General features: G+C 34.1%; 3 protein-coding genes across 3 annotated transcripts in view; 1 reads left to right on the plus strand and 2 right to left on the minus strand.

Annotated features, from left to right (window-relative positions):
• Positions 1-10: 10 nt before the first annotated feature.
• mRRF1 (mitochondrial ribosome recycling factor 1) lies at positions 11-863 on the minus strand. The gene is made up of 2 exons (XM_011506449.1): positions 421-863; positions 11-349 (listed from the first exon to the last, which is right to left on the minus strand). Exons 1-2 carry the CDS (start codon positions 861-863, stop codon positions 115-117), a joined length of 678 nt encoding a protein of 225 aa, XP_011504751.1. The 3' UTR covers positions 11-114.
• A 1,335-nt stretch (positions 864-2,198) lies between these two features.
• LOC105367682 (interferon-inducible double-stranded RNA-dependent protein kinase activator A homolog B) lies at positions 2,199-3,566 on the plus strand. Its single transcript, XM_011506450.1, has 2 exons — positions 2,199-2,608; positions 2,898-3,566. The coding sequence occupies exons 1-2, from the start codon at positions 2,267-2,269 to the stop codon at positions 3,564-3,566; spliced, it is 1,011 nt and encodes a 336-aa protein (XP_011504752.1). The 5' UTR covers positions 2,199-2,266.
• A 263-nt stretch (positions 3,567-3,829) lies between these two features.
• Positions 3,830-24,001, minus strand: part of Dhc1 (dynein axonemal heavy chain 1) — a 28,346-nt gene continuing 8,174 nt past the window's right edge. The window contains exons 18-40 of the mRNA XM_011506451.1: positions 23,532-23,931; positions 21,991-22,438; positions 21,134-21,491; positions 19,882-20,089; positions 19,176-19,562; positions 18,842-19,014; positions 18,059-18,425; positions 16,738-17,071; positions 16,398-16,674; positions 15,581-16,022; positions 13,908-15,277; positions 12,804-13,514; positions 11,614-12,278; positions 11,004-11,387; positions 10,313-10,855; positions 9,805-10,221; positions 8,460-9,006; positions 7,964-8,274; positions 7,203-7,429; positions 6,427-6,738; positions 5,563-6,014; positions 4,924-5,218; positions 3,830-4,286 (exon numbers count right to left, since the gene is read on the minus strand). Coding sequence (XP_011504753.1) covers positions 3,900-4,286; positions 4,924-5,218; positions 5,563-6,014; positions 6,427-6,738; positions 7,203-7,429; positions 7,964-8,274; positions 8,460-9,006; positions 9,805-10,221; positions 10,313-10,855; positions 11,004-11,387; positions 11,614-12,278; positions 12,804-13,514; positions 13,908-15,277; positions 15,581-16,022; positions 16,398-16,674; positions 16,738-17,071; positions 18,059-18,425; positions 18,842-19,014; positions 19,176-19,562; positions 19,882-20,089; positions 21,134-21,491; positions 21,991-22,438; positions 23,532-23,931 — 10,015 coding nt within the window. The 3' untranslated portion in view covers positions 3,830-3,899. The remainder of the gene's footprint in view (positions 4,287-4,923; positions 5,219-5,562; positions 6,015-6,426; positions 6,739-7,202; positions 7,430-7,963; positions 8,275-8,459; positions 9,007-9,804; positions 10,222-10,312; positions 10,856-11,003; positions 11,388-11,613; positions 12,279-12,803; positions 13,515-13,907; positions 15,278-15,580; positions 16,023-16,397; positions 16,675-16,737; positions 17,072-18,058; positions 18,426-18,841; positions 19,015-19,175; positions 19,563-19,881; positions 20,090-21,133; positions 21,492-21,990; positions 22,439-23,531; positions 23,932-24,001) is intronic.

The raw sequence follows: 24,001 nt of genomic DNA on the forward strand, positions 1-24,001 counted from the left end.
ATAACCAGACTTTCCAAAAGAGTATATTTTTAATAATTTAATACCAATTCATCGATGCTGAATTTTAATATGTCAATCTAAGTTTTGAACTAATTACATGACTTGCCATGAACTTCAATTTCCTAATATATCGGTTTGCTTATTTTTGAAAATATCTTCAATTTCATTTAAATATTGATCGGCAACTTTCTCTATTAGTGCTACGGCACGACGAATTACATCCTCTCCAATGGCTGAACCTTTTATTGTTTTAATCGCTGCAGACCTGTTACTTTTAATCTCATCTCTGTATTTCATGTAGACTATCTTGAGACCTTTGGCAAGTTTTTCCCTGTATTCCTTTGTAACTCTAAATTATAAATATACGACATCTTTGTAAGGGTCTAAAGAAAAGGAAATAAACTTAAAAATTATACTTACTTAGGAATAGGTAAAGAAATAGTTGTTCCATCCAATTGTGGATTGATATTTAGTCCACTATTTTGAATAGCTTTAACAATTAATGGTATCGCTAATGGAAAATTAACATGAAGTATCACTGATTTTGGTGTACGATTAACTTGCGCAAGCTCTTGTATTTCGTATTCTTTATCTTCCATTTTAACCGAAATGAGTTCTATAGAGCCCACAGTTGAACGAAGAGTAAAATTCTTTACAAACTCATTTTTCATATTTTCAATACTTCTCGTAAATTGAAGCTTCAATTTTTCAACATTGTATATCTCATTTACCTCTCGTAAATCAAGATTTGCTGGTTTTGATTTTTTTTTTTCTTTACTTTTATTTTTAGCACAATATAGTTTAGACAAATAAATATTTCTTGATAATATACAATTACTAATTCGCATTTGTTTCTGCGTCATTATATTAGTTTTTAATATTGCCGTGCAATTATTTATATTGTGACAGAAAATAGTGTTGCGATAACTGCAATTTGAATATTGGCATGAAATTGTTGAAAGAGATAGAACTCTACTTTTTACCATTTTATTCACATAATTAAATAATTTGAAATCCATCATTTTTCCTTGTTAACTTATAAACTATGCGATTGTATAATTTAATAGATCTATGAACCGTATTTTAACATTTACTAGATGAAACAGTAACTATATTCATGAATGTTCATTTAATATACATTCAGGCAGTAATTTTGTTTCATTTGTCCCTTAGAAAATTAAATTATATTCATCACGTTTATCCAATACTGCTAATGATTTTAAATACCTCGGTATTAATACGTAGTACTAGAATAATTGTATTAAACACAATAGCCGATATATAAATAAATTAATATAATTTAGGTTAGGCATAGAATACATAAATATATACATGCTTTTATGTATGCCATATTTAAGGTTAGGTTAATGTACTATCCCAAAAGCAAAACAAGACTTGTACAATGTGAAATTATCTTAGAAATCAATCATTTTATATAGCTTATAATAATGTATAAAGATATAATTTAAGATACACGAATAAAATTTCATTATTCATTTATTCAATTATAATATTGTAAACACAATGTATATACTAATGATAATAAACTGTAACGTAACTCCAATGGAATTTATGTTACCTTTGTTCATAAATGCACCGACAATTTTTCGTTCACGTACATCATTTCAATTGATCTTTCATTGATCGATTTTCAACGGCTCAGCCAGCGAAAGCCAAAAGATTCAAAGAAAAATTCCCAAAAACTTCTGGGCCTTTTTAAATTTCTCACGGATAATTTCGGCTTATGCCATATCAATAATCAATAGTTTATCCGTAGGATAATACAATTTTTGCCCTCTCGTAGGACAATAAATTTTGTCCCGATTCTTCCCATGTGGCTAAACCAGAGGATTTGCATTGTTTGAAAGGTATCGACTACTTAACTTAAGGTTAACTTGATATGACCGAATGATTCGTGATTAATTATGTATATGAAAAAGTTGTTGAGAACTTAAAACTTATTCATGGTAAAAGGTTAAATTAATTTTGGCCAATGTGATATCAGTGTAAGCATTTGAATGAAATTATGCCTGCTTTATGTAGTGTAATATTTAATGACCATGATTTCTTGTTTTTTTTTTTCAATTCCTTCAACGTTTAATATATCGCTTGTAAATTGTGATATAATTTCGAATATCATTGCTTTAATAAAGTAAGGATGTAATAAGGTTTATAACATTTATTAGGTTCAAGTTATACTTCTCATCGATATTTAAGTATTTTTAGATTATTCACAAAAGCCAAGTTCCCGTTTGATGATAAAACTATGAAGAAGACACCTGTCTCCATATTACAAGAAATGATGGTAAAAAAGGGTGGAATTCCAAATTATGAGCTTATTTATAATGGAGGTGGATCGCATCAAAATGTTTTTACATATCAAGTTTTATGCGATGGTCTCCAAGCATCTGGGACGGGTCGTTGTAAAAAAGATGCTAAGCATAAAGCAGCAACGGCGATGCTCGAAGTAATTGCAAAAGAAAAGGGGCTACTTCAGTTACCTGCGAGTCCTTGCAAATCACCAATCAAATCACCAATACCGAAATTACCTGAATCACCAAAGTTAACAACAAACGTTGAATTTCGTAATACCATTGGTGAACTACAGGTAGTAATTTTAAATTGTAAGAAAATAAACAGTTTTATATTTTAAAACATCAAATTTTATTGAAACTATAAATTGAATCGAGAAAATGACAAAAATTATCCAATGAATTTGTTAATTGGAAAATTAATTTACACGAAATGTAAATTAAAAAAATGTGTATCTTACAATGAATCGCGAACAAAATTACAAATAATGTAAATAAACTTAGTTTCTTGTTAAAATTAATTCATTATTAGTTTTAGTTAAAAGAATGTATCTTGTTCTATGTATCTGATTCTTGTATTTCTAGGATTTCTGCTCGCTGACTAATTTAGATGATCCTTTGTATAAAGAGACAGGCAACATAGGACCCGCTCATGCAAAAGTTTTTACTGTACAATGTTTGGTATCGACCTTTATAGAAGAAGGCACCGCTACGACAAAGAAACAGGCCAAACATGAAGCAGCACGGAAAATGCTAAATCGTATTTCAAGCGTCGTCACGGATGGAGTAATTAATAAATTATCTGACTCTAAAACAAACATGATGGACATTCGAAATGAAGTAGCAATTGCTAAATATGGAAAATTAAGTAAAACAAATAACGAGATAGTAAAACCTAAAGTAAATTGGGGTGTTAAAATATCAAACTACTATAAAAGTCTAAAAGAAAGATTGAGCGAACAAGAGAGAAATGAATTTCTAGTACTGTTAGAAGACATTGAAATTGGTTTGGAAAATATAGCTAACACGCACGAGTTAAAGCAAAAATTTGAAAATGTTATGGAATCATTTGAAATACCAGTTTATTATATGAAATATTCTTCTAACAAAAACTTCAATACAAAGTCCATAATAAGTATAAAATTAAACACAGCACCAGATATTCAAGAATTTGGCTACGGTCAAAATATTATGTCGGCAGAAGCAAACGCTATAAAAAACATTATCGATACGGTGAAAAGTTTGTTGCAATAAATTAGAATCAAAGAATGTTGATATCTCTTTTAAATTAATTATGTTATCAATTAAATGTTTAGAATTTCTTTTAAAGTTAAACTATTTCAGTGATTCTAATTAAGACAATTACATCTTAATTATTATGTAACATTATTATATCAAACTATTTTGAATTGAATAATACAATCTGTGCGCTTGCCCGTTCCAAAAAAAAAAAAAAAAAAAAAAAAAAAAAATAAAAAAAAAAGGTGATATATTGAGTTAAATTCATTTCAAATTTCAATCTTTCGAACATAAAAGCACAGAATGCTTTATTCACATCAGTAAATAGTAAAAACAGAGCTGCAGAATTTATTTGATATCGCATAATAAAGCTACGCCACGAAGTGTCCAGTGCCTAGGATTGTGATCTGTTTCAAAGTCAATGGAGCCAACATATTTCTGATCAGTTCTTTGTGGTTTTCTATATATTGGGCATTCGTATAATTTCGGATCTTTTCCCGCAGTAGTATTAATTGCATAAATATAAATAACTGGCATTTGCTCATAGAGCACTTTTGGTTTGCTCTCAACGAGCTTTCCAGATTTGCGATCTAACGAAGCACCTTCTAAAAATAATCCATGTACATAAACACCTTCCTGTGGTTGTTCCTTAATATCTTCTTTATTATATCGTGTTATTAAATTTTGTAAGACTACCGAATCGAGAGCCCAACCCTTATGAGCTCTTGTTACTTCCTAAAATTGTTACATCAATATTATTTGATTAGTAAAATTATAGAAAAAAAGGAAAAAACGTTTAATGGTTAATTAATTAGTAAAGAGGCGCGCGCACACACACACACACACAAACATATAAATATAGATATATTTGTTTACAATTGCAATACCGAGTCATGATCATTAATTACTTTTAATATTGGCGATTTTCTTTTTATACTTCTCTTCTTTTTTTTCTTTTTTTTCTTTCTTTTTGAATAAATAATTATACACGCATACATTATTATATGAATGAATGAAATGCAATGAAATATGAATGAAACCATATTTAACAATATGGAGCTATTATTATTATTATTATTATTATTTACAGTAAGAAAAAGAAAAAAATCTTTATGACGAGGAACTTGATACCAAATTAATAACGTTAAAGCACATTGTGAAATAAAAAAATATTTTATAAGCTTTATTTTACTTATTAAAAGAAAAAGATATATTGTAATTTTTTTTCTTATTTTAGTATTTATACGCTGTAATTATTGTAATCTATAAATAAAAAAAAATTATTCTACAGTAAATTTGTTTCATTAAAAACTAATATTATTAATAATATGATTGTTGTAAATAAAACATTTTATAAAATAAAGAATGATACTTGTCTCATGGCTGTTAGAAATCCTTGAGGATTAAAAAATCCTGTCATCCAGAAAACATTCGGCCGATCATAATTACACCATGTTCTGAATTGAGTATCTCTTTCTAAAAGTTCGGTAAACCAAAATCCAAGCGTTGCTGATTCCCATGAAATTCTCAACCATTTCTCCGGTAATCGGGCATCGTACATTGCATCGAGTGACTCGCGTAAGCTTTGACTCATTACGATTGTACCATCAATCGCTAATTTGAGATTTGTCAGTGTTGTACGCACTTCCCTTATTACTCTTGTCATTCTAAAAAAAAAAAAAAAAAAAAGGTGAAGAAGTATAATGCACACAGTATTAATTAAAAATGGCAAGAATAACGCTTAGACATAACTTTCTTCGAGTGGTTAATTCGCGAGTTTATGTAAACGGACAAAATTGTACAATTTTTTTATGTCAAATTTTGTTTATACGTTAGCTTAATGATCGGTTTTCGGGTTCATAATGGGTTTTCTTTTTTATCTTCTTTTCTTTTCTTTTCTTTTTCTTTCGCAAGAATTTATGTCCCTCTTTAAGCAATTAACATGCTTTCCTATTTTATTATTTAGACTGAAAACTCTTCTGAATTTACATGTAATTAAGGAATGCTCTACCTATCGATTTCCTGGCGAAGGAATATATTCATTGGTAATAATGGACCCATCCTTTGCAAAGATTCCCTTACTTCAAAAGCATTATATTCCATTGGTAATTTTGCCAACATATCTTCAGCTAATCTGTATACTACATTTTCTCTAGTTTCACCACCTTGAGGACCTCCTTCCTTTGGCTGGACACTAAGGATAGTGTCCAAAATGCCTTTAGCTGTATTGATTTGATACGTAATGTCTGCATTAGAGTGTAGACCAAAGACCTCAGGTGTATCGTTTTGAGGTAAACTGTTTATATGATCCAAGTAGCCAATGAGGCTTTTTGTTTGTGGTACTCGGTAGCCTTTGTAAAATTCAAAACCAGCACGTAGGAGTACATCGCAGAACCACACATGAGTAAAAGTGGTTAATAGTCGTTTATCAAAGTCATCGGTGACTCGACCACCGTACTGAACCTTTTAACAAAAATTCATAGCCTTTAAATAATTATCATGAAAAGCGTATTATAAATTTGGGTGAAATTCAAAACTTATGCATTGATGATGAAGAATGATGAGAGAGAGAGAGAGAGAGAGAGAGAGAGAGAGAGAACTCTTCAAAATACAATTCAAATGCAACTAAATGTTTAATAAGAGAATTTTATTTATGTTAGCAATTGCTTCAGAGAATAATTGAATAATTCCATTGATACTATAAGTTTCTTAGAGATCAAAATGAAATTATATAAGTGAACATGTAAGGCATTATTTATTTATTTTTTTTTGTTTTTCTTCTTTTTTTTTCTGACCAACTACGTTTCATTTCACAATATTTTTAATTAAACAATATATTTATATCGATTAGTTCATTAATGCGTTTTTCAGTTACCTCGCCAAGCATGTAACACACCGTTGGCCAAGACACTCCTTTCTTCGAGTCCATATCATCTAGATGATTCTGGATGAATTGCACCGAAGCAGCAAAGTCCGCTTGATTGAACTCGTACGGAACATTCCATCCGAGTGGTCCAAATTTTCGGCGCTCCTGCACTACCGTATGAAGGAAAGCAACTGCATAAAGTAGAGGTGGCCATTGACTTTGTGTACTATAATCAAGCATATCTTGGCTTACTCCTTGATAAGTTCGTTTTAAACTAGCTCGGATTCCCTGTGGTGGTTCGTTCGTAAATTTTATGGCCATCTGTAGGGAGGGTGCATTTACCGCAATTAACTAAAACTTTATCTTTGCTTTACATGGATTTTAAGAAATAAAAGCATTTTACTTGAAAATCCATATTGTCGAGCAATATTCGATAAGCAATTATAGATATAAATTTAAGTGTAAGGTGGTAAGACTGCGTTGCATTCTAATTAATTCATAATAAACTACTATTTATGCGAATGTAATTGTAGTCGAAGCTCGTATATTTGGAAAGAAATATGTGCGAGTAATTTTGTTGAAATTTTGAGAAATTCAATATAAATACTACAATGGATTATGTTTTATCAATATATTTTGTATATGAAATACATAATATACATAATAGGTATTTTGAGTTATAACTTTAAATACTTATTTTTTTTTTTTTTTTTTTTTTTTTTTTTTTTTTTGATAATTATTTTATTTAGACAACTATTGATCATTTGAACGTTGCGCATGGATACCTGAAGCAGGCCAATGGGAAATTGCGAGTGGACTTCCGTCGTCATCCAAAGTCTAAATAAATCGTTAATTTGATCCGATTCCATAAGAATATCCATTAGTTCCGAACAAAATGGTAATGATAAATGAATGTTTTGTAAGAGTACCCATCCACCAGTTGTCATTGCATCGATTATCATTTTTCTGGCATGGCATTCTTGTCCTTGTCCCATGGATACTGATTTCAGTACTGTGATGTAATGAATAAATTATGACTTTAAATTATTAACAATGTAATATTAATGCATTTTCATAAATTCATTTGGAAAGTTTTATATGAAAAACGATGGACACTCATTTTACAAGTTTTTTTTTTTTTTTTCATTCAATTTTTATGAAGATTAGATCATGTAATTAATTACAAAAGACACTCTATATAAACATTAATATCAATCTTGATTAATAATGCAAGTGATATCGGCCTGTAAAATATACACCCATAAAAGCAGAAGAAATTATCACAAAAAATAATCTATATTCTCTATAAAATTTTAGTAATTTCACAAAGTATCATAAGCAAAAATGCAACAATGAAAAGTATTACATAATTTTTTTATAATTACAATCGTGCAAATGAACGAACGCCAATGCGTGTGCATGATTGCAAAGACTATAATGCATAAATTATAGATAAAAATTACAAAATCCTTGGGTGTTGTTTTTACCGAGAAATAAGGTTTGTTCGGCTTATTATCGAAATCTGAATATTACAAATACTACGTACGTATTGATTTTTGCTTGGCTAATGATGTCACTAACGGACTAGGATCCGATCCAATAGACAGAATGCAAATTAGTGGCGTCCTTGGTTCTGACTCTGACCACGTAGCTTCTAGATCCAAAATTTTTGCTTCCCCGTAATGATTTCCCAGTGATTTTTTAATGTACTTGTTGGCTTGAGAAAGCGTTCGATCGGGACTCCAAGATCGAATTAAAAGCAACTTGCGGAAAACATCCAGACTTTTCTGATATCCGCATGGTATATCTTCCTCTTCTGGTTTCTCCTTTTCGTACCAAATACGCCATTCTTTTTCACTAGTAACAAGTAAAATGTACGATAGTTAGACGATTAGTAAGTCGTTTTGATGTTAACATTGTTGCACAAATATGCCGTACTAATGTAATAAGTTCATATGAATGGCGAATTATGTCACATAAAATGCGATAATAATAAATAATTAAACCAATTGGGATAGTAAAAATCCTACTAATAATCTTACCTAAATTCAATTTTCGTCAATATTTCGGCAAAGACCTTTAGCTTGCTAATCTCAACGAGATTTAACCACGTTATATCTAATATCCAACGAAAGGGTTTAGGAGTTACTGCATTTAAATCGAGAGACGCTCCACCTTTAATAAATGCCATGAATTCATTATGTGATATTAAACCTCGTTGGCAATCAATTTTCATAGCAAGCATCAGCGTAAATAGTAACTTATGTCTTTCGTAGAGACTTCGCAAAGTAAAACTCCAAACTTCATATGTTAAGTGCCTTAGAATAATGTTGATTCTTTCATTGGTAGTTATGCTTTTTTCCGACTTTGTAATCGAATTATCGAATATGGTGAGGAATTGCTTCAAGGAATTCTGATACATAACATTTACGTTGCTCATCTCGACGATTAAAAAATATAATATAGATCCTCTTGCTGCAACTGCTCGAAACTCTTCTCTTGCAACTATTATTTTTTTTTCCGTCAACACGGACACTTGTAATTTCTCTTTAACTGACTCGGATGTGGATTTCGTTTCTCTTAAAACTCCTGTAAATATAATGTGACTTATTGAAAATATTGCCAAACTTTTAATTAAAATGAATAATGAGTAGTTTAGTAAACAGTTGATGTAATTTCTTTTATAAATCATGCATACGGTACAACTAGGTCTGAATGATATTTCAGATGAATACAATGTAAATGATAATTATGTTTTCTTGACACAATTTGCTTTCATTATTATTGAGATTTAGAATATTAGCAATGGATTTAACAGTATATTTGCATTTCTTGAGATTATAAATTTTAAAAATGAAAAAATGAATACGAGAATAATAGAATAACGAATAACGTTAAAGAGTCTTTTTTCAAAATAATGGTATTTCATTGAGTTAGTGTTGTTAATATCCCAAAAAGTATTTATGGATAACAAAATTTTTTATTAGATTACCTATATTAATTAGCGAAATAACAAAATTTTATAGACATATTTCTCCTACGCCTTGGTAATTTATTATCATGGAAATAAATATATTTTAATTGCTTCACTTGGTAAGAAGTTAGATTGGCTAATTTTGTAAAATTGTGAAACTCACTTTCGAGGAAAAAAACGTCTATTACAAATAATTCGAATTATTTTAAAACAAAAAATTGTTGATCGCTTTGTTTTCGATTAAATTAATAATAAAAATTCGATTTATTTCGATTTATCCTCTAAATGAGATAATCAAAGGTAAACAAAAGAAAAGAAAAAAAACAGACAAAAAGAAAAAACAACAACAACAACAACAACAACAACTATGCGAACGAACTTTATGTAAAATATTATACAATTTGTGAACAAACCAATTAAAGCCTCATCGTCGACCAATGACCCAACGGATGAAGTTAATCTGTGCAACAACGTGCTCTCAAGCTCTTTCATTGACCTCTGATTAGTCATTACGGATTCGAATAAAGCAACACGTTCGGCTTCCAAGTCAGCTTTTTCCATTAAAATAACACGACCCAGTAATTGATCTTCCAAGCCCTGCATGGTAACGGTGAAGTCAATAATTGATGTCTTTGCTGATATCTCGGGACTGTATGCAGGATTAGGCAATTTTGTCGTAATGTATAGCATGAATCCGGGCATTACGTCGCATTCTTTATCGCCAACGATGACTTTTTCAATCGAACCAGACTTGATAAAATTTTTCTCAAGCACATTGTCTATAACCGGATCGAGTTCTTCCGCTATGTCTTCAATAAGCAATGGACGGCCTGCGAATTGACGTAGTTGCATTGGACATTATGAACGATGGTTAATTGCAATATTTAATAATAGTTATACCGAGTAATATAGCGCACTCACCCAGCGACAAACTATCTTCCAAGTGAGTCCTAAAGTATTTGTGATTGAGCGATGTAATTTGCAATTCGTTCGATGTTTCCTTATTTTTAATCCACATTTTTCCCTGATTTTGTGGATCGACCAAGAGCGGATAGGACGAGGACTTTGTAACAATTAGAGCATTCTGCACCGAGAGTTCGTCGTTTGGCAAACCCTGAAGTGTCCATTCGGAAATCGTGGCCGTGTCGACGAGCATATTGGTAATGATCAAGTCTTGGGTAAAAGGAATTATTCGCGACATGAGAATACTCATCCACGATGATATTAAATTTGCTCGAAATTGTTGATTGTAGGGGCCGCAGTAGGAGAGGAAACCAGTCGCAAGGAGAACGTCACCGACCAATCTACCCAGTTGTAACTTATAATCTTTGCTCTGTTCGGTCCAGCGAATCTTTTCACCTCCTAGACCATTAATTAAGGCAGTTGCAGCGGTCATTTTTCTAAGGCAAACGTTAGCATCGTCCGTGAGTCTTTGCTTTTCCGCCACCGCGCTGTCGTATTGACCTGCAATCGCATCAACATAATAACAATATTTAATAGACATAGTGATAATGCGCATCAAGCCCCGTTTATAAATAATAAAAGTGCTGCAAGTCTTACAATAGCTTATAAATTGCATAAAAATCTCTAATATCATAATTTTTCAATCTACCCTTGACAGCTTGTAATGCCATTTCTCTCTCGGCCAGTTCTCTCTCGGCGTTCGCCAAATCCTCCATGGCAACCTTCAGCCTGGCTTCTTGCAGCGTTAAGTTTGCTTTTAACGGCAAAACTTCTTTATTCACCGAATGGAAAAAAGCCATGGCTTTGGTCCAGGATAGTAGGCCAGCTACATCACCGCAGACTCTTCGGGCTGTTTCCATATTATAATCATCCATTTTGAAGTACGGCTTCAGGAGTTCGACCATTTCGTTGTTAATAATATCTTTTGGATAATTTTGTAGTTGCAGCAAAAATGTCGTGCTTGCCATCATCTTTAATGATTCTTGCCACGAAGGTTTTGGACATGCCGTTGTAATGTCGGGCACGACAGGACCTGTACTTGTATTAAAATAAAATCTTTAATTACAAAGTGGTAGTTTAATGGCAAGTGTCAGCATGGACATAAATTTCATCTGAAAATTCGAATTTTATATGATATTCCAAGGAGCTCTCATTGATTTAATCAGACAAATTTGATGACGAGTAATAATTATTACTACAAAACGTCGCCACGTGTTTGGAAACATGTAAATTTTAAACATTAAAACGATTATCCTTACCCAACTTCCTTTGAAATAAAATTAGCACGCAATCCATAATTCTCATAATTAAGTGCGGCGGCCTGCCGAGTTTTCTCACAGTTGCAATGTGCGCTGGTTTTATGGTATTGAGCGCTGCCTCGGCCTCCTCGAGTGCGGGCTTCGCGGCCTCTAGTTTCTGCTCCGCTAGCCCCTTCTCCTCGGCAATGCAAGCCACTAGCTGCTCAGCTTTGTCCTTAACTTTCTGCACTTGATTTTTGAATGACTCGGCTTGCGTAGCTCTCTCCGTGACTTCTAAGAGCACCGTTTCCGCGGTTTGCGAGGCTTGAACCAATTCCTTCTCCATTTCAGCAAGATCGTGCTTCAAAATCTCCACTGATATCGACGCTTCTTCTAATTTCGCTAAGCCCGTGTCCATTCTACGAGCACCTTCGCCAAGCTCTTGCTGCTTCATTTTGTAAATATTTTTGTAACCACCGATGAAGTTTAGGTAGGATTTAGGCGTAACGTGGGTCGCGCGTCGAAAGCGTTGGAAGTACTCGGTCGATGTTTCCGACACTTTGTCCTGGATGGAGCCGAGGGCGTTCACCAGTTGTGATTTCACTTCCTGAGTGCACGCGATGTCAAAATCATGCAAAAAATGTTCAGCTACGAGGACCAGAGCATCCTTGGGCCAAGGTTGGAACCTAAGTTTGATATATGCAATTTTTATTTATCATTAATGGTTGAACACACGAGGCTTTGGAATACTATTGTAATGCAATGGAAAATATTGTAATGCAATTTCAATGGATAATATTGTGGACGAGAAGTGGAAAGAAATTATCGACTACTTATAAAATATCACAAATTCAATGACATAAATTTACAAGATAATTTAATCCTCCACTTTTTCTTTTACTTTTTATTCATTTCTATGTTTAATTATACAAATCATCGAAGTAGCACGGTTTATCCGCTTTTTAGAAACAAGAATTTGAAAACAAAGAAATATTATATATGATAAAAATTCAATTTGATAATATAATTATTTCTTAATCTTGTAAAATTTGGCGTTTATTTTCCTAATTAATTTTCATAATTACATTCGATGTCATTAAAATAATATGATTTTTAAAGAATAATTGGAAGAGAGGAGCAGTGGTTAGTGGTAAGCGGTGAGTGGCATTTAATTAAACATTTAAAATTGTTGGTGAGAATTCGTAACGAACCAGTCTATTGTGCAGCCAGAAATAAGAGCGGGAAAACGCTGAGCTCTATTTCTAAATTTCTCTCCTACTGGAGAGAAGCAGAAGGCTACGTGGAGATTATGGCACGTCCTCTGCAGAAAATAATCCATCACTATTTCATTATTAAGGATCTTCTTTTGATTCTCGCGTTTTATTATTGGCGTCAGTTCGGATATGATCTCTGCCTGCTCGTCCCTTGTAAAAAGATTGCTTATCATTCCAGAACTTAAAATATTGTTCAAATATTCGAGGAATCCCTCCTCCTTAATATCCAAATCGGTAAAAATGAAGGTTGTGCCCTTGCCTTGACAACCACATGCTCGATATAAGAACTTTAGGTCCTCCAAAAAGTTAGTTACATTATAGGATCGCGTCAAGCTGATCTGAAAGGTTTTATATCCAGCGATAAAAGAGGACAATTTGGTGAGGCTCTGCTTTCCCGAGCCACCCACACCAACGAGCATGACGTTGCCTCTCGGATGTCTTATGACGCGTGAAATTTTTACAAGATGGAGCATGGCATCGGGAAAAAAGACGAGATCCATTCCCGCGCCTCGTTGCATTTCATTGAATTGCGACAGAAACATTTCCAAGCGTTCTCTCAAGATCTTTTGCTCGTAAACGGGCTCGTATACTTTTGGAAGTTCCGCATCCGCGTCTTCGCCTTCCTCGCCCGTAGGCTCTGGAGCATCTCTACAATTAATGAAAATTATGATAATTGATGAATAATTGATTAAGAAGAAAGTTAAGTGGCGACTTGCGAATCAGATAATTCTCGATCAGGCGTACAAAAAGAACTTTTGCTATGGTTTTACATTATTTTACATTAGTTAATTTTACATTAGTATTTTACATTTATTTAGAAAAACAGTGCTGGTATACTTGAATATCATTACGAAAATAAGATGAAGAAGGAAAAAGACTACAAATTTAACAAATTGCAGGCTATTAATTATGTATGTAAATTATGTCAATGTGAGAAGTTAAGAGAATATATTTTTCTGAATAATAATCTATCGATTAGCAGTATTAGGGTGTCCGATGTAATATCCATTATCCATTCGTTATTCATTTATTATCGTTCACCTCATAAAATCCACGAACGATGGACTTTGTTGAATCATATTGACGTATGTGTCTCCTAAAGAATTCCTTACAACCGAAACCAATTCGTCATTAAACCAGTCTTTGTCCGCCTGATGGATCAATCGATCGCTAAATACTCTTTTGTATTCGTGCTTCCAGAGTAACATGAGTGTCTCTTCTTTGTCAATGACCGTTGACAATGTTCCAAGCATGCCTTGCCATATTCTCGATAGATCCCTTAAATTAAAAACATAGTGAAATTTCGCAGGTGTCGGAAGCAGCTTGACTCTCGTGTTCTGCCATAATATCCTTGTAATTGCTACAAGTTTCTTAACTAAATTTCGAATTTCCGCGGAAAAGCCACGTTTCACGTTATAAAAACCCTCCCCTAAAACACTGAAAATTCGGTCGATCGATGCGTTATCGGGTATAGTGCAATTAAATATGCAAAATTGTCTCTTTAATCTTGAAGGTATGTCGTTTCGTCCTCCGCCCGGCTGACCCATTGCGGCCATAAAATTTACGTCAAATATTGTCGTAAAATCCCCGGGCTTCTCCAGAGAATAGAATCCTTTCATATCCATCGTTTGACGAACAATTTCGTTAGTGATTTGATCGCCCCATTCGTTAATTTCTGGCAAGTTTACGTCGTCTATGAAAACAATCATTTTTTTGCCCCCGGGTGGCCCAAATGTACTTCCCATTCTCTTTTCCACGTAACTTTCGATAGTTTTTTGAAACTGAAAGGGTGTCGTGGCCGAACTGAAGTTGAACGATCTATTTAACGTTATCTCCGGATTGGCCTTCCTCATATAAGCTTTCATCATCACAGTTTTTGCAGAGCCCTGTTCGCCAATTAATAGGACCGGCTTGTCCTGTTTACCTATTAAATTGATTAAATATTCGATTCTCACGTTGTCCGTTATGGGAACTAAAATGCTATTGAAATCGGGCGTCGAGTAATCCGGGTACGTATAATTTGTTAATATACTAGTCCAACAGTCCCATTTTCCCGTTTCGTTAACGAAGAAACTGAAGACCGTATTAGCTTCTGCATCTTTTCGCGAAACCGGCAGATCGAGAGATTGAAAATTCGATCTCAGGTATTGATCGTATTTCAATCTGTCATCGCTCTCCAGTAAAGCTCCTATACCCCAGATTAACGCAAACACGTAAAGACGTCGCAGATATTCTTCGGTAATTGTCATTGGCTTTATTCGCACAGTATCATCATTCAGCTCCGTTTCTTCTTCTTCGACCGATATTTCAGGCGGTATAAGGCCTTCTAAGAGACAGAGCATCTGGCGAACGACGTTGCATTGCAAAACACTAATCGCTAATGTTAAAGTTTGCGTGCTCCACGAGTATACCTGTAATTTAATTTAATTTTCATCATCCAATGTGAAATTTTCTTTCTTTTTTTTTTTCCAAACTTTTATATAATTTGTTAAATAAGAACGAATTACAGGGATAAATAATATGTTTATTTGATTAAAAAATTTCGAAATAATACGACGTAAAGAAATTATTCGGGAAGCACACAGACCATTTATGCTTAATAACGTGATGATCAATAATACAAATATAAAATATAAATGTTTTGTACTTTAGGCGTAAATCTTTATTTACGTCAATAAATTCAGTAAAAGGTAAAATAAATCTTAAATTAATACCTGTGCAAAAGATTCGCGAAAGCATTGCTCCAACACATCTTTTTGCAAGGATGTCTTAGTTTTGAGCCAGGCTGTGACAACTGGCTCCCAATCGAGTCCCGACGAGCTCATATAAACCATACCGTTTCTCGATACAGTCGCAGGACTCGCATTGTCAATGTTGTGCGGCTCAAAAATAATCTTGCATGTTGGCGACATTGGCAGACGATCGCCATTAGCTAATGTTAGGGTCTTGTTATCATCCAAGACTGAATTTAAATTTTCAATCCAAATACTATCTACTGGGCCATCAAGTACCAGCCAAATGTGTTCACCTTCCTTCGATTTCAGGGTTTTGCGCCAAAGAGCCGAAAAAATTCCGTCTGTCCAATCGTTCGTTGCCACATCTAATCGCCCGAACATCTGAGCTGCGGTAATGCTTTTGGGATTCATTCTCATTTCTCTAAAATGATTACTCGTTTTGTTTATACAACGTATAAAAATTCACGTATATAGAGTATACTTGTAATGATACGTATATTAAAAGTTATTTACCAATTAAAATAAGAATCTTTCTAACAATGTATGTTTAAAATTTATTTAGAAAATTGAAAGTTTAACGTTAATAATTATGACTTTAACCTCGACTTTCGTGCTATTATCGCAAGGCAATAACGGCAGCTTTTAATACTTTATGTACTTTAATTTTATTACGATTAGCGTGCTTTCAATTATATAATTAATCATTAATTTCTCATTTCGACGGACATTCAAACACAAATTTAACTGTCACCTGTCTAACGTAATATACGCATACATAGGTCGAGTCTCATCTTACCTATGCACTTCTCCGCACGCGCTCAGCGCTTTCATCAAAGTCTGAATGCAAGTTGTTTTACCTGCACCGGTAGGGCCTAAAGTCATTATTCCGTGTCTTACTCTTTGCGTTTCGTACAATTGAATAAGCTTTAAGACCCACGGTGGATGATAAACCAGTCCGTCCGCTTCAATTTGCTGTTCGATTGCTGCTTCAAGCTCGGGATAAGTTGTTTTCTCGAGAACTTGATTTGGAAATAGATCGGCCACCAGTGATATGAAAAGTGGTTCGTCCTCGTCTAAAAGAAATTATGCCCAAAGTATTTATTTTGTTTAAAAAGTGCTTTATTTTTATCGCATACCTATGAGCTTTGATAGATTCATATCTCTTAAGACTCGCATAACAATCGTACTCTCCGAGTCTTTTGAATTGATTCTTTTGGCTGCTCCAAGTGATCGTAAGACCGACAGAATATTTCTCAATCCAAAGTCGTAATGAACTTGTTTCGTAAGTTGCTCTTCGCATAATTTATATAATGTATAAAATTTTCGAGCCAAAGTAATATTTTCTAAGAAGCCGCAGCTTGCTAATTTAACTCGAATAATAATCTGCCTGTCAGGAACCATCATAGCCACAGTTCGAAATTGTATCTTCAAATTCTCTGGCAGTTCTTTTCGTCCTGCATAACCTGGATTCTAAAATGTCCCATATCGAATGAATTAAATAAATAGTATGATTCATTGTCTAATGAAACTTGCTATCTATTGTCTTAATAATCGCTGGATTTATTCAACGTCCCTATCGAACATTTGCCTTTATTTATTTTCTTAAACGTAATTTTGCCGAATTATATTCGATAGATATAGACGACGACGACGACGACGACGACGACGACGACGACGACGACGACGACGACGACGACGACGACGACGACGACGACGACGACGACGACGACGACGACGACGACGACGACGACGACGACGACGACGACGACGACGACGACGACGACGACGACGACGACGACGACGACGACGACGACGACGACGACGACGACGACGACGACGACGACGACGACGACGACGACGACGACGACGACGACGACGACGACGACGACGACGACGACGACGACGACGACGACGACGACGACGACGACGACGACGACGACGACGACGACGACGACGACGACGACGACGACGACGACGACGACGACGACGACGACGACGACGACGACGACGACGACGACGACGACGACGACGACGACGACGACGACGACGACGACGACGACGACGACGACGACGACGACGACGACGACGACGACGACGACGACGACGACGACGACGACGACGACGACGACGACGACGACGACGACGACGACGACGACGACGACGACGACGACGACGACGACGACGACGACGACGACGACGACGACGACGACGACGACGACGACGACGACGACGACGACGACGACGACGACGACGACGACGACGACGACGACGACGACGACGACGACGACGACGACGACGACGACGACGGCGGCGACGACGACGATGAAAGGCGCTTAAATCGTACCTCAAACATTACCATTAAATATGCATCCTCGGATCAATTAAAATAAACTTTAATTTAATTCAGTACAATAATGTATTTAAATACACAGAAAATGCCTCAAAAGAATTACTAACCATTGTTATGAAGATTCCCAGCTCGGGGCACATATCAATACGATCGCCATCGGTAAAAATAAATTGCTTTTTCTTTTCTTTCTTAGCAGCGAGTACAACTGCTATTTGTTGAGCGGCAACGGACAGGACCGGAAGCTCGATTCGATTAAATTCGTCAAAGCATCCCCATGAGCCGCTCTGCGCCAGTCCCTTATATATTCGCCCTAAGCCTCGGTAATCCATTTGGTCCGAGCAATTGAAGACTACAACGTACTTGGCCAGAGTTTTGCCCATATCCTTAACAGTTTCGGTCTTTCCCGTACCAGCGGGGCCACAAGGTGAGCCGCCCATTGACATTGACAGCGCCTGTGCCAGTGTGATGTAACACCTTATTGCAAAGCAATTGATTAAATATACGATTTGACATTATATAAATTAATATAATTATGGCACGGTAGTTGCTCACAGTTTTTTTCGATATATAATTTATAGTCAATAATTATTTGAACGATTGTTTTTAAAATGCAGTACTGTTGGTGCAGAACGATGTAAAGAACGATGTAAGAGCACACCGTCTACTTAAAATTTACATTTGAATATTAAATTCAATTTAATATTAGCTGTCAAGGTGTAAAAAATAAAAAAATAAAAAAAAATAAATAAAAACAAAAATAAATAAAAAAAAAAATCATTGCACATAAGATGTGGTAAAACATAATTTCGATTTCATTTCATTCGCTATCATTATTTTAACGTGCTAAAGTAGCTCCTATAATTGCTGTATTAATAAAATCGATTATTCACCTGTCAGTTAATGGTGTAATGACTAATCGTTCCGTACATCCCAGGTACTCATTTTGATAAATAAATTGAACGTCCGTTATCGATATCGAGGTCTTGTCTAATTCTTCCTTAAAGTAGAATCTACATTGCTTTAGCCATTCGAAATCGTTTACCGAACGAACATTTAAGCGGCACTGAAATTAATATTAACATTGACAATAAAATCTTTTAGGTTTATGCCGGTTGAAGAGAAATGATATGTACTACTATATTTTGATTTTAATGGCAAAAATATTAATTCTATGCGTAAAACAAATTATTAAAAATTAAGATTAATCGTTAGTTACAGTCTTACCAAAATATCAAATATATCTCGCTGATGTACATGAATAGTGATGAGCGTCTCGAATTTTGTTCTTTCTATTTTCGTTAGATCTCTGGTCGTTTGATCTATTAGAGTATTTAAAAGTTCTAGAAAACGATTGTTCGTCTCAGCCATGATTTTTTTATCAGCGCGCGCTTGCACGAGTGCTAATTCCGCGTCTCGAGTCCAGATCATTTGAATTCCCAGTATACCAACCTGAGCCGGCATTTTATCGAGAAAAGCAAGAAGATTGAAGTTCTGATCATTGATCATTGTATGGCTTTGGCGTATAATTGAATGCAAGGATTGTTGAGATGTTTGTAGAAGCTGCATTAGCCAGATTTCGACCGAACCTTCGGCGCGAACTGCCCTCTCAAGCTAAGAAATTAGCTATTTTAATCAACTACAATTAATTTGTTTTTTGCTAAATTATAGAATTCCTTTATTATGGAAATAAAAATGAAGCTCAGACAGAGCACGTTTATAAAGTGATTTTATTTATATATTTATTTAAAGCAATTTAATTTTAAGCATTGTCATCCTTTTAGATCTTCCATCAGAATACCAATATATTTTTTAACGATAAACAAAAATAATTTGGAATGAACGAACAACACGAAGCACGAAGCATTTTATTGAAAAAAAATAAATAAAAAAATATATATAGATATTTGAAAAACATTTCAATCTTCTTTACCTGTATTGTTTCTCCTTCCGAAGACATGACAGCTGTAATTTTGTTGTACTCTATATCATGAAATTTAACGTGTTTTGTATTATCGAAGATAGAAAGCAAGTGATTTTGAATTGTATGTGAGTCCGAGGCTTGGCCAAGTATCTCTAATAAAGCCGGATCAGATACGAAAAAGAATCGTGGAAACATCATTCGTTTCTTCTCCAGATACCTACGAAGAGATTGTTTTGTTTAATTACTATAATTTAAGAAATTCATGAAATTACACGTCTTCATACATATCTTTTATGCATACATTTTTCAAATACAACTTGATGAAACATATTCACCGCGAATTTGAATAGCTTTGTGAATTATTACTTTAGCGATTTCCAAATGATATTTCTAATAATTTATTAATATTAATATTAATATTAAATAAATATGTATTTATGTCTATTTTCATTCGTTTTATTGCTAATGTATTATTGGTTATTATTGAATTTAAGAGATAATGAAATGATTGGTAAGATGTGATTTTTAAAGAAATTATTAAGGCTATGCATACTTCTTCCTTCGGCACAATATTCTTTCGTAAATATCGTAAAGAGTGAAAAATGTTTTGCACGGTCATTGCTCGGTAAATGAGAAACTCAAACATATTGTTAATGGGTCGTGCTTTTAGTGGTACGAAGAGAAAAATGGAGTTAATGATAAATTATAAAGTGAGGATTGTAAATTGTGAATAAGTCTAAGGCAGAATATGGGCGGTGAATTTCTTTTCGAGGACATTTAAGAAAATCAAAGGAAAATAATAAAAGAATATTAGTCGTTATTGAATTACTTTGTTGAAATTATCAATAATAATTAAAGCGGAAACATTTAAGCATAAAGAAAGTAGAAATATCAAGCCTACAAATATTCATCTCAACATACCAATTGAAGTTCAATAATTTCATAATTTATGCAAATTTTTAATTTTCAAAAGTACACTATCCATTTATTATTTTTCATTGGCTTGTGTATAAATTAGAAATTTAATAGGGACTTAGTTAACCACTTATTGACTTATGGTCATATTAAGAATAACAAGAAGAACCGTTACATATCGTTTCCATACAATTAAACGAATTTTTAGTAATTTCAATAACTTTATACGCTCATGAACTCTACGTTATAAATTAGATTTTAAGCTATGATTATTAATCCTAAGCAAGGAAAAGAAAAGACAAGAAATACCATGCGAATAAATGCAAATGGACTAAAAAATGCACACCCGCTCAAGGATTTCTGGCACAGCTCTAATTGCTCCTGAAGATGTGGCAGAAGCTGTTTTAGTAAATCGTCGCCGACGCAACAAGCCACTACACCCGGCGTCTCATGAGCCCGTTGCATTATTTTCTGCCAGCTTTTATCGATTTTGTTAAAGCGCTTGGCCTCTTTGGGCAACTGTTTCGCGATGTCGCCCCCGACGAACACTGCCTCCAGGTACACCCACATGTTTTGCACGAGCAGCCAACGCTCGAGGATCTCGTTGGTGTTGGAGAGGTCGCCCAGCCACTGCTGGATTTGTTTGCGAAATGGCGCATTGTAGCGATTGGACATTAATGAGCCGAGGATCATGAGGCTGTCCTCTATAATGCAAAAGTAACGCTTGGCTTTGATGTTGGAACAGTGCTTTACATATTTTGAAACGATATCCGTTTGCCACTTAATACTCTATGTCAAGTGCTTAATAATAAAGAACGTCGGATGAACTGAAAAGAAGAAGCAGCTTCCTTTTAAAAGTAAAATTGCATTAATTTCAAAATTAACGTTTATTTTTACCTTTTATCTTTTTATTAAAATGCATACGTATTTCACGGTGATCGAAGGGAAAGAAATGTTAATGCAATCACGAATCAATTTACAATGAAATTCATAATTCATCATATAAAAAAAGAAGAATATATCCGAAATAGATACAAAGATACAAATATAAGAAATATTGGATTAATAATTAATGAGCAGAATATTTTCAAATATATTTAAAATTGACATTTGCTTTGAGCCGCGACTATTGCGTCTTAGTAAGATAAAGTATTTCGAAAAAAACTTCTCTTTCTTTATTTCTTTTAATAATGATGGCTGTACCCAGTTGGCCAATTGTTTCGGCAGTTGTATCCCCACGAAGTAGCAACTCGCCCCTGTTATTGAATGTCATGAAGGTGAGCTCGTGCGAGGACCATTCGTTCACGACTTGTCTAAGTTTTGCTTCGATATCTTTCTCCTTCATCGCCGATATGCAGATATCCTCGATGTCTTCTTTGTGCTTTAGTAGCGGCGCCTCGAGTATATTTTTCAAGCAGAATCCCTCACTCTCGAGGTTGAAGAAATGACTGGTCGCCTCGATAATTCGATGCCAATGTCGGGGCTTCATCGCTTTGTTCGCCATTAATTCTAATAACGGGCACATATCATTAAAGTCGTCTATCGTTTTTTTTAAAGCGAAGAAGGCTGGCCACTCTTTCAAGCCCTTGGGAAGCTTTCTGCAGCGATTTTGAAACTCCATTAGTTCATTGTTGATCTCTTCGATGTTTACCTGTAATGGTAAAATGAGAAAATCAAACACATTTATCAATGGTCTGTATTTTCTTCAATTTTTCAACAAGGACGGCAGTGTTCGATCTTTTTGTTTTATCTCTTTTTTTTCCCCTTTATCTTTGTCTCGTACACAAACAGACAAACATTAATTATGAAGAATGGAAAATCAAAATGTGTAAATAATGTTTAACGTAAATGAATAAAATATATCCTTACATTTTCGAATTAAAACTATCAAAAAAGTAATCCATTGCTATTACAATTTTTTATATATTCTTAGTGAAGGCTTAACATTTGCTTCCAAACTTTTTATTTTTAAGGATATCTCACATATTCACTAACAAATAACATTTTCATTAAGAATATTATAAAAATACGTATCTTTAGATCATTGTAAAATGAAAAAACAAACAAACAAACAAAAATTCAATAGATTGATTAACAATAATATTGTAAAAATCTTATATTATAAGATTCGATATATTTGAAGTATATCGTTAAAAATTATTACCACTACATATCATAAAATCGGCTTTATCATATCATTAATTATTCTTTTTATTTATTCGAATTTATTTATTCGTTAATTATTCTTTCATAGTAGAATTAATCGTAAATCGAGAATAAATGATAAAGGGTAATAAATGATAAAATGTAATAGATATATTTTGTATTATATGTACTTAATATAATATAAAAGTGCTGTATATATGTATAATCCAATATATTAAATAAACAAAGCGATTGTCATATTTAACCAAAAATGTGCAGAGCAAAAGAAGAAAAAAAGCCTTGCAGATACGACAAAATAAAAAATACTGATTTATGTAACATTGGACGATATCCTTAGATCATCTATCTTTATCTTTACTTCTCATTTTTAATGTAAATCTCATAAGTAATGTACACTGCTTTCTTATTAAATTTCTTTAGCTTTAATGGAATGCAAACTCTACATTTAAATGAAATGGCAATTATGAGCAGCAATTAAAATGTAAAGGACTCCATCACAGAACAAATAGTGTCAAACAATTTTATCGAATGTCCGTTTGCTGATTCCAAATAAAAGACTTAATCAATAAGTGATTCACCTCCCCCCATGGTATATCGTAATAACTGCTGACTCTATCGATCACATCATTGTACAGCTTATACAACTTCTGAAGAAGATTGAGCTCCTTTCTGATCTGCGAGAGTTCCGGATAGTCGGTGGTGGGCAGACCAAACAGCTCTTCACCACTTTGATAAGCAAGCAATTTGCGCCACATGCCGTCAAAGCGATTTTGAAATAGTATTTGTCGATCGGAGGCCTCGCGAGGTGTGAGGCTTGGTTGCATCGGCCCTGTTAAATGATATTCTTTACAGTAGATCTCATTGTCCAGACGAAATTTCTCAAGGTTACTTCGTAATTCAGCTTCCAATTCCGGTTGGAGAGTTAAGAGCTGAACGTGACATTCTAAAGCTCGACTTTTTAGCTGCTGCCACGTGTATCTGTACGAGGTAATTGCAGTTCGATTAATTGGTGCACCAGTAGATTTTCAATTAAAACTTGGATTATTTG

This window comes from Ceratosolen solmsi, unplaced genomic scaffold (genome assembly GCF_000503995.2).
Source record: "Ceratosolen solmsi marchali unplaced genomic scaffold, CerSol_1.0 scaffold7, whole genome shotgun sequence".
In the NCBI taxonomy this organism is placed as follows: domain Eukaryota; kingdom Metazoa; phylum Arthropoda; class Insecta; order Hymenoptera; family Agaonidae; genus Ceratosolen; species Ceratosolen solmsi.